Raw genomic sequence first — 11,712 nt, 5'->3', positions numbered from 1 at the left:
GCACCATTTGTTGAAGAGTTATCCTTTCTCCATTGTATATTTTGTCAACTTTGTCAAAAATCAGTTGTTTGTAAATGTGTGTGTTTATTTTGGGGCTCTCTATTCTATTCCGTTGGTCAATTTGTCTGTTTTTATGCCAGCACCATGCTTTATACATACTATAAAAAGCTATAGTACTATAGCTTTATAGTGTATTTTGAACTCAGGAAGTGTGATGACTCCAACTTTGTTCTTTTTGTTCAAGATATCTTTAGCTATATGGGGTCTTTTGTGGTTCCATCAAATTTTAAGATTGTTTTTGCTATTTCTGTGAAGAATGTCATTGGTATTTTTATAGGGATTGCATTGAATGTATAGATTGCTTTGGGTAATATGGACATTTTGATGATGATAATTCTTCTGACCCATGAGCATGGGATAGACACCTTTTCATTTATTTGTGTTCTCTTCAATTTTTCTCACCAATGTGTAGAGCTAAGGCTAGGGTCTGGAGCTCACAAACCAGTCGAGCCCATTCACAAACCCTTCACATGCAGGTCTATGAGCTAGGTAACTGGCAAAAAGATCCTAGGAGCCTTGACTGAAGAAAGAATAGTCTTTATTCAGCACACACACGTCTAAGAGTTAGGCAGCACAAAGAGAAACTCAGAAACTCCACGGCTACTAGCAAAGTCCAAAGAAAAACTGAGCAGCTGCCAGCAGAGTAAACATGTTCTATTTTTAGATGTGAGCTCTGCCTGCCAGCTCTGCTTCACAAACTACAGAGCACACAATAGCATCAAACTAAAAAGATACATGGGTGCACATGTGCACTAACTCCACCCACACACAACTTGTTTACAAGAAATGTGCTTTTCGACCCCCAGCCAGACCTGAGCCAGGGGAGCCTGATTAAATTATCCTATTTTCTCTGCACAATGTTTTATAGTTTTCATTGTTGAGATCTTTCACCTCCTTGGTTAAATTTACTCCTAGGCATTTCATTTTGGGGGTAGCTATTGTGAATGGCATTACTTTCTTGACTTCTTCTTCAGCTATTTCATTATTGGCATATAGGAAGGCTATTGATTTTTGTGTGTTAATTTTGCATCCTACCACCATACTGAATTCATTTATTAGTTCTAGTAATTTTTTGGTGGAGTCTATGTATAGGATCATGTTATCTGCAAATTAGGGACAGTTTGACTTCTTCCTTTCCAATTTGGATGCCCTTTATTGCTTTCTCTTGCCTTATTGTCCTGGCTAGAACATCCACGATTATGCTGTGTAAGAGTGGGAAAGTGAGCATCCTTGTTTTCTCCCAGATCTTATAGTAAAAGCCTCTAAGTTCTGTCCATTCAGTATGACATTAGGTGTGTGACTGTCATACGTGGCCTTTATTGCGTTGAGGTCCATTCCTTCCATACCTAATTTGTTGAGTGTTTTTATCATCAAGGGTGGTGGATTTTATCAAATGCGTTTCCTGTGTCTATTGAAAAGATCATATACCTTTTTTTCCTTCATTCTGTTGATGTGATGTGTCATGTTTACAGATTTGCAAATGTTGCTTCTGCTTCTGGTATTCAAATTACATGAATGTTAGATCTTTTCATGTAACTCCATGCCTCTTATCCTTTCTAAGTATTTTCCACTATTTTGTCTCTTCACTTCTTGTATCAGATATTTACTTCTGACCTAACTTCTAGTTCACTTACTTCAGCAGTGTCCAATTCCTATCAAATCCACTCACTAAATTCTAAAAGTTGATTAATATATTTTTCAGTTTGGAACTTGCCAATTGACTCTTCTATATAGTTTCTAATTCTTGGCTGAAATTCTCAATGTTGTGTTTCATATCTTTAAACATACTAAACATAATAGTTTTAGAGCTCGTGTTTAGTAATTCCATTATCTGGGTCTCCTGAGGGTCCATTCCTATTTCCTTTGTTTCTCTTGGATTTTGATCATTTTGTCTTGTTTCCTCAGATGTCTTATTTTTAATTGACTATCCAACATTAAATATAAAAAACTGCAAAAATAACTTAAAAGATCAGTCTAGAGAGGATTTACATGTGCTCTGGGTAGTGGCTAACTGGAATAGAAATTCAGGGTCACCTTAATTCAGTTTTGGGGACAGAGAAGATTCAAACTGTATCTATTTTTTTGTTCACCTTTAAAATTATAATGTAGTCCTTGAGGTCCCAACCCAATGTGTGGTCAGTTACTGTGTGGTAAGTTACCCAACTTCCTTGGACAGCCCTGAGCCCTAATTTTTGTTCCTCTAACTCAGCCACAAGGCTGTCAAAAGTGTTACTTAGCTTCTCAGACTTTCAACCACCATTTCCTGAATTAGCATGTGCTCTTAGAAGAAAGCAGCCCAAATGTTTAGCTCAGGTACCTAAGTTTCATTCTGCCTTGGATCTTGGGGATGTATTTCTTCACTGTCACTTGGTTCTCGGTCACTTGGTTCTCTGATGCCTTCAAGCAGAATTACAAATATTATTTTGCCCAGATTTTCTAGTTCCACAAGATAGTTGGTGTGAATTACCTATACACTACTAAAAGTTGAAAGTAGAAAAGTAATTTTTAGGGAAAATTCAGTAAGGTCAGTTTTTAATGTATCAGGTGGAAATATCAAATCAGTTAGATACATACGTTCAGTGTAAATAGAGAGACTAGGTTAGGTGTATATATTTGAAGATTATCAATTTATTGATAATATCTTAAATCTCAGGAGCAGATGAGACTGTGTGTAGTGAATGTAGAATTAAGAAGAGGGAGCCAGAAACCAATTGTTAAAAAATTCCAAAATTTAGAGGTCAGGTAGAAAAGGAAAAGCAGCAAAGGTGATTTACAAGGAGTAGCTAAGAATACAGAAAGAAAAGATAATGTTGTGTCAGGCAAGCCCAAAAGAAAACATAAAGTGTGATTCAAGAAGGAGCAGTCAAATGTGCCAAATCCTACTTAGAGGACAAGTAAGATGAGGACATGAAAGTGACCAGCTGGTTTTACAATGTGGAGGTCAATAGTGACCTTAATGAAAACTTTTTTTAGTTGGTGTTGGGTAGTAGAGATGGAATCCAGACTGGATGATTTAACAGGTGAATGAAAGAGGAAACCTAGCCATGAATAAAATGATGTGATATGGGAGCAGTTTGAGGAGGATGCAAGGTCAAAGGAAGGCATGGCTTGGCATTATAATAGTGATAATATTTAAACAACTTAAAATTTTCATTATTTGGGGAACAGTACAATAAATTCTATCTATCAACGGAATTTTATGCACTTATTAGAAATGATCATTACAAAGTGTTTTTAATGACATGAGAAAATTTTCCCACATGACAAGAAAAGATACAAAATTGTCCAGCTAGTAAACCTCAATTATGTAATCTTAAGCCTGAGATCTGAACTCAGACATAATGCAAAACCCTATTTTAATAACTATTCTATATTGCCTCCAAAAAAATAGTTAACACACAAATTTCACGAATTCATGAACTGAAAATCAGTCCAAAAAGTTATCCTTCAACATTGCTGGAGTGAACTGGTCCACATACTAAATAATTAGAAAAATTATAATAATAAAAACCTGACGGGTACATTTCAAATAATTTTAAATACTTCTAAAGAAAGTACATTACTATATTACCAATCTAAGGTACTCCTACAGATTTAGCTGGAAATTAAATAAGAAATAGAGAAAATTCATGTCTCAACTGATGCAGATTCATTGTTATCTTCCTCATAAGTACCTGTACAAAGTTCCTAAGCACCAAGAGAATGAAAATAAAATTCTGATCACATTATGAAAATTTTCCTCCCTTCCATCTCCTTCTGAGTTTAGTTCATATACCTTAAGACACTAGTAACTAGTAGTAACTGTTGGGTAAGTCATTCTTCAGAAGCAATAAATTCAGTTGAAAAGAGATGCATAAGGTGTCAGATCTATGGAATGACCTGAAGTAGTCATACTCATATTACACTAACATTGCTTTTCCTATGAGTATTAACATGATGAACAGGATGAACCCTGCTCCTTTCACATATATCAAAAGGATATTTGAAAAGGAGGGAAAAGATTTTACTGGAAGAAATTTTATTAAAAAATTTTAAGGTTTCTGAATTGAAGTACAAAATTTGTACTTCATTTTTTTGTTTTCATTTGAAAACAAAATGAATATATTATATGAAAACATTCAGACCATGTTAAATGTCAAAATAAAACAGCATATTTGAAATACTATAAAAATTATATTTTAAATAAACATATCTATTTATACACATTGTTAGCCTTCAGTTGGATCCATTATCATTACTTAAAAACACAGATATGTATATCTTTTAAGCGTGTAAAAATTACATAGCTGTTGTCTTTTGTAAGACAAGCCACCTATAGACATTTAAAAAAAGCACTGAAAAATTCATTATTTAATCTTATACAAATGTTTTATCATATTTACCAAAGCCTACCACAGTCCATAGGGCACACATACCGGCCAAATAGTTTAAACTTTTATGTTAGACATAAAGTTCTTGTTTTTTAAACCATTAAGATGGCTAAGAGAACCAACTAAAATTGATGGTGCTTAGCTTTTCTCAGGCATCTGACTTGAGACAGGGAAATTGTCCAGTGAAGTGTTACTTTTCTAGGGTGGAAAAATGAAAACACCTTATTTGATGACATTACATTTACAAGTCAAAATGGACTCTAATACAAATGTATATGAACAGGTTTTGAAGAATAAATTGGATATCCCAGAGGAGGATCAGCTGCTTGTATCGTAAGGTTTCTCAAAAGCAGTGGATGAGCTTGTATACTATAACGTTCGTCATCATCATTAGTGGCATAAAGCAATTCCCATGAAAGGTTGGCCCACTGACCTCTAACAGCTTCAGCATTCAACTTCCCAACTTGGATCAATAATTCTTGAAGGGTAAGTACTCTCCCAGTGTAAATTCCCTTTAAAGTACAAAAGGGGAGGGGGAGGAGAAAAATAAGAGAGATTATATTCAGGCCTTCATATTTTATTTATGAATTTAAGAGAAAAATCCCATTAAAGTTAGGTAAACCTTCTACCAAGATCAAAACACCCAAAACGGTGTTTTAAAATGTACACGAATTGCTTGTCTTCAGAACAAGAATCACTTCTATTTCCTTAGCTCTTCGAATAAGAATGAGAAGAAAAATTCCCTGGCAGCCATATCACTAATCACCAGAACAGCAAAATCTCAGGTACTTCTTTCTTTCCCTTCTCTGATCCCTCACCCCATCTAGCCTCAGCAATGCATAACTTTTTTTTTCTCCCCCATTTATTTGTTTGCATATTTATTTATTTATTTTTATTAGCTCCCACATGTGAGAACATGCAGTATTTCTTTCTGTGCCTGGCTTACTTCACTTAATATAATTTTCTCTAAGTCTATCCATGTTGCTGTAAATAGTACTATTTCATTCTTTTTTTACAGCAGAGTAGTATTCCATTGTGTAGATAGTACCACATTTTCCTTATCCACTCATCTGATGATGGGAGCGATGCATAACTCTTAAATACTAGTTGGAGGATAATCACACAATAGGACCTTTTTTAGAAACAGCTTTATTGAGATATAACTCATATTCCATACGATTTACTCATTCATTGTGTGAAATTCAATGGTTTATATCCAAACATTTGCAACCATAACGACAGTTAATTTTAGAATGTTTCCATGATCACAAAAAGAAACCCTGACTCTTTAGCTATACACCTTCCTGTTTCCTCATTCCCCCTGCCCTAGGCAACCACCAATGTACTTTCCTTCTCTATAGACTTGCCTATTCTGGAAATCTCACATGAAATGAATCATGTAATATGCAGTCTTTTTTGATTGGCTTCTTTCACTTAGCATATCTTCAAAGTTCGTCTGTGCTACAACGTGTATCAGTACTTTATTCCTTTTTACGGCCAAACAATATTCCAATGGCTATACCACAATTTGTTTATCCACTCATCAGCTGATGTATATTTGGATTGTTTTCACCTTTTAGCAATTATGAATAATGCTGCTGTAAACATCCATGTACAAGTTTTTATGTGAGGCTGTTTTTGTTTCTCTTAGGTATTTACCTAGGAGTGAAATTGATAGGTCATATAGTAACACTGTGCTTAACTATTTCAGAAACTGCCAGAATGTTTTCCAAAGTGGCTGTACCATTTTACATTCCAAAAGCAGCATTTTACATTCTAATTTCTCCACATCCTCATTGTACTTACTGTTATCTGACATTTTGATTTTAGCCATCCTAGTGTGTGTGAAGTGATATGTGGTTTTGATTTGCATTTCCCTGGTGACTAATGGCATTGAGCATTTTTCATGTGCTTATTGGCTATTAGTATATCTTTAGACCATTGTTAAATGGTGTTGTCTTTTTATCATAGAATTGTAAGAGTTTTTTACATGTTTTAGTTAACAAGTCCCTTGCAAAACATATGCAAATATTTTCCCCATTCTATGAATTGTCTTTCACTTCTTGACAGTGTCCTTTGAAGCACAAAATATTTTACTTTATATGAAGTATGATTTATCTATTTTTCTTTCTTTTTTTTTTTTTGGCAGCTGGCTGGTACTTATTTATCTATTTTTCTTCTGTTTCTCATGCTTTTGGTGCCATATTTAAGAGTAAATTGCAAAGTTGAAGGTCATGATTTATCTCTAGGTCTCTGTGAGAGAATACATTTCTGTTTTTTAATGTCACCCAATTTTTGGTAATAATTTGTTGCAGCAGTCCTGGGAAACTAATACCAATAATCCAACGTCATTCTTCTGCATGTCGCCATCCAATTGTCCCAGCACCATTTGTTGAAAAGACCATTCTTTCCCCATTGAATGGTCATGGCATCTTTTGTTAAAAATAAGTTGACCAAAGACCCATGGGTCTATTTCTGGATTCTCAATTCAATTCCATTGATTTATATGTTTATCTTTAGGCCAGTACCACACTGTATTGATTACTGTTGCTTTGTAGTAAGTTATGAAATTCAGAAGTGTGTCTGCCAATTTTATTTTTCAGGATTTTTCTGGCAATCCAGGGTCCCTTGAAATTCCATATGAATTTTAGAAAATCAGCCTGCCAATTTCCATAAATAAGCCAGCTGGGATTCTGAAAAGGATTCTGTTGAATCTGCAGATCATTTTACAGAGTACTGCCATATTAATATCATTTTGATTCATGAACATGGGATGTTTTTCCATTTTTTAAAAATTTCCTCTTTCAACATTTTTTTATTTTCAGAGTCTAAGTTTTGTCCTCCTCTCATTAAATTTTTTCTTAAGTATCTTATTCTTCTTGATGCTACTGTAAGTGGGATTTTCTTAATATCATTTTCAGCTTGTTCATTACTAGTGTGTAGAAATACAACAAATTTTTGTATGTTGATCTTATATCCTGCAAACGTCCTGAATTTGTTTATTAGTTCTACTAGTTTCTTTGTGGATTTCTTAGATTTTCAATACACAAGGTCATGGCATCTGCAAATAGAGATAATTTTACTTCTTCCTTTCTAATCCAATGTCTTTTATTTTTCTTGCCTATTTACTCTGGTGTCTTAACTTAGGCTGCTATAACAGATACCATAAACTGGATGACTTAAGGCATTTATTTCTCACAGTTTGGATGCTGGGAAGCCCGAGATCAGGGTGCCAGAATGGTTGGGTTCTGATAAAGGCATACTTCCTGGCTTGCAAATGGCTGTATTCTTGCTCTGTTCTTATATGTCAGAGAAAGAGCTCTGGTGTCTCTTCCTGTTCTTATGAGGGCATTAATCCCACCATATGGCTCCATCCTCATGATCTCATCTAATCCTAATTACCTCCCCAAGGCCTACCTCCTAATACCATCACATTGGGGGTTAGGGCTTCAACATATGATTTGGGGGTGGGGACATAAACATTCAGTCCATAGCACCTAGCTAGAACTTCCAGTACAATAGAACTGGCACGAGTGGCATCCTTGTCCTTCTGATCTTAGGAGGAAGCATCCAGTCTTTCATCAATAAGGATGATGCTAGCTGTAGGTTTTTCATAGATGCTCAAGTTGAAGAAGTTCCTTTGTATACCTAGTTTAAGTGTTTTTATTATGAAGGGATGTTGAATTTTGTCAAATGGTTTTTCTGTGTCTATTGAGATGATCATGAGGTTTTTGTTTTTTATTCTATTGATGTGATATATTACATCAATTGATTTTTGGATGTTAAACCAACTTTGCATCCCACTTGGTAGTGGTGAATAATTCTTTTGAGTATATGTTGCTAGATTCAGTTTGCTAATATTTTGTTGAGGGTTTCTGCATCCATATTCACAAGACAGTGGTTGGTAATTTTCTCTCCTTGTAATGTCTTTGTCTAGTTTTGCATCAGCATAATACTAGCCTCATAGAATGAGTTGGAAAGTGCTCCTCCCTCTTCTGCTTTTTGAAGAGTTGGTAAAGAATTGGGATTAATTATTCTTTAAATATCTGGTAGAATTAGGCAGTGAGCCCATTTGGGCCTTGGGTTTTTTTTTATGGTCAGGTTTTTGATTATTAATTCAATCTCTTTACTTGTTATACAACTGTTCAGATTGCTGATTTCTTCTTGAGTCATTTTCAGCAGTTTGTCTTTGTAGGAATTTGTCCACTTCACCTGTTACATAATTTACTGACACACAACAGTTCATAGATTATTTTATGATCATTTTTATCTCTATAAGGTCAGTAGTAATGTCCCTTCTTTCGTTTCTGATTCTAGTCATTTCAGCCGCCTTTTTCTTGGCCAGACCAGTAAAAGGTTTTTCAGTTTTGTTGATTTTGTCAAAGAACCAGCTATTTGTTTCATTGATTTTGTTTTTCTCTTCTCTATCTCATTATTACCACTCTAATCTTTATTCTTTCCTTCTGCTTGCTTTAAGTTTAGTTTGCTCTTCTTTTTCCAGTGTCTTAAGGTGGATGGAAAGTTACGATGATTTGAAATGCTAATTCTTTTTTAATATAGGCATTTTATAACTATATATTTCTCTCCAAGAACTGCTTTTACTCCATCTCATAAATTTTGGTATGTTGTGTTTTCATTCATCTCAATGTATTTTCTAAGTTTCCTTTGATTTCTTCTCTGACCCATTGGTGACATAGGAGTGTGTTGTTTAATTTCCATGTTTGTGAGTTTCCTAAATGGACATACTTTGTATTATAGCACTCTTTTTACATTTATTGAGGTTTGTCTTATGTCCTAGAAAATGGTTTATCCTGGAGAATGCTCCATGTGCACTTGAAGAGAATGCATATTCTGTTCTTGTTGGGTGGAGTGTTCTATAGATATTTGCTTAGTATAGTTAGTTTATAGTGTTGTTCAAATATTGTTTCTTTTTTGATCTGCCTTGTTCTGAGATTTTTCTTCATATATTTTGGTGCTCTTTTGTTAGTTGCATATATAATTGTTATATCTTCCTGATGGATGGTGACCCTTTTATCATTATAAAATGTCCCTTGTAATCTCTAGTAACCATTTTTGTTTTAAAGTCTATTTTTTCTATTATTAGTATTGGTACTCCAGCTTTCTTGTGGTTGCTAATTGCATGATATATTTTTCCATCCTTTTTTTCTAACATATGTATGCCTTTGAATATAAAGTATGCCTCCTGTTGCATATAGTTGGACATACACTATACAGTTGGATGTTGGATCTTGTTTTTCAATCAAGTCTGAAAATCTCTGCTTTTCACTTAGATTATTTAATCCATTCCCATTTCATGTTATTATTGATATAGTTGGATTTTGTCTGTCATTTTCCTTTCTGTCTTCTATGTCCCATGTCTTTTTTAATCCTCTATTCCTCCTTTAGTACTTTCTTTCGCATTAATGTAAATATTTTGTAACATTTTAATTTTTTAAAAAATTTCTCACTCCCCACCCCAACCATTATATCCTCAGCAGTATCCTGCAGCTTACCATCTCTGTCTTAACTTATCAGAGTCAGCTTCAGATTTCACTAACTTAATTCTGGTGAGATACAGAAATGCTACTCCTGTACAAGAGCACTTCAAAAGTTCATGGAAAAACTCACATTATCTTTCAATTCTACTTTTTCCACAAAACTTGTGAAGTAGCTGCATATAGTTCTACTCCCCTTTTCTCCTTTCTGTGGTGTTACTGTCATACATATTACATCTACAAATGTTACAAACTCAATAATATATTGTTATAATTATTACTTTATATAATTTTATGTCATTTAAAGAAGTTGAGAGAAAAGCGAGAAAGTATATATTTATTGCTTTATTATATTAACTTCTTATTCAAAATTTCTGGTTTTCTTCCTTTATCACTGTAGATTCAAGTTATCATCTGGAGTAATTTCCTTTGCCCAGTATAGCTTTGCTCCTACTGGCCTCCTCTGTGCAATTATATAGCCAACCCCCCCGCAAAACAAACAAAAAAACCTTTCTATATGTTATAGGCCCAACAATCCATTATACACATATTATCTTATGCAATTACTTTTCAAATCAGTTAAGAAAAGGAGAAGAAATATGCATTTATAATATTTTTTATAATTACATAGTTATCTTTACTGGATGCCTTGGGTTGAATGTCCCCCCAAAATCTAAGCCCCACTGTGACAGTGTAGAGAGTGTATGAAATCCTATTATGGTAATTGAAAGGTGGGGCCTTGAAGAGGTGATTAGACTGTAGGACCATGCAGTAGTGAATGGATTAATAATGGTGTCAGGGTGTGGTTTCTAAGGGCTTTAAAAGGAGAGTGAATGAGGAAGTTGGTCTCTCACTCTCTCTGCTCCACCATTTTCTGCTATGCGGGGCCCTTACATAGCTGTAAAGCCACCACCAAGACCCTCACCAGATGTGTTTCCTGGACTTTAGCCTTCTCAGCCTCCGAAGCTCTAGGCCATAAATTTAGTTTTTTTATAAGTTACCCTCTCCCGTGTTATTTTGTTATAAGCAACAGAAATGGACTAATACACTAGTGCTCCTTTATTTTTATATGGATTTGAATTATTGTCTGGGGTCACTTGCTTTCAGCCTGCAGAACTCTTTAAGTATTTCTTGTACAGTCGGTATGCTAGGAACAAATTCTCTTAGTTTTTGTTTATCTGGGAATGTCTTTATTTTGCTTTCATTTTTAAAAGATCACTGTGCTGTATATAGAATTCTTCGTTAACAGGTTTTGTTTGGTTTTTGAGCACTTTGAATAAGTCATTCCATGCCTGTGGCCTCCACTGTTTCTGATGACAAGTCAGCTGTTAATCTTATCAGAGTTTCCATAAAATTTACATGTTGCTTTTGCTTGGTGCTTTCAAGATTTTCTTCTGGTCTCTGGCTTTAAGTATTCTTACTGTGACGTGTTTGCTTGTGGATCTCTTTGCATTTATCCTACTTGAAGTTAATTCAGCTTCCTGGATGTAAAGGTTAACATTTTTCAACAAATCTGGGAAGTTTTCAGCCATTATTTCTGCAAATAATTTTTATTCTCCTTTCTCTCTCTCTCCTTTCTCCTTCTGGTACTCATTATGTGTATGTTGGTGCAGTTAATGGCGTTCCAAATTTCTTTGAGTCTCTCTTGCTTTTTATCAATTATTTTTTCTCTCTCTTCTTTGGACTGCATCATTTCTATTGATCTACAATCTTCAAGTTCACTAATTCTTTCTTCTGCTATTTCAAATCTACTGCTGAATCCCTCTAGTAAATTTTTCCTTTGGTTC

General features: G+C 34.5%; 1 protein-coding gene across 2 annotated transcripts in view; it reads right to left on the bottom strand.

Moving 5' to 3' along the window:
- Nucleotides 1–4,269: 4,269 nt before the first annotated feature.
- The window catches only part of PCNX4 (pecanex 4), a 46,913-nt gene continuing 39,470 nt past the window's right edge, over nucleotides 4,270–11,712 (bottom strand). For both annotated transcript variants that reach the window (XM_063089571.1, XM_063089573.1), the window contains exon 11: nucleotides 4,270–4,942. In XM_063089571.1, the coding sequence (XP_062945641.1) occupies nucleotides 4,691–4,942 (252 nt within the window). In that variant the 3' untranslated portion in view covers nucleotides 4,270–4,690. The remainder of the gene's footprint in view (nucleotides 4,943–11,712) is intronic.

Source organism: Cynocephalus volans, chromosome 3 (assembly GCF_027409185.1).
Source record: "Cynocephalus volans isolate mCynVol1 chromosome 3, mCynVol1.pri, whole genome shotgun sequence".
Classification (NCBI taxonomy): Eukaryota; Metazoa; Chordata; class Mammalia; order Dermoptera; family Cynocephalidae; genus Cynocephalus; species Cynocephalus volans.
This window is presented reverse-complemented; position numbering and strand designations above follow the sequence as displayed.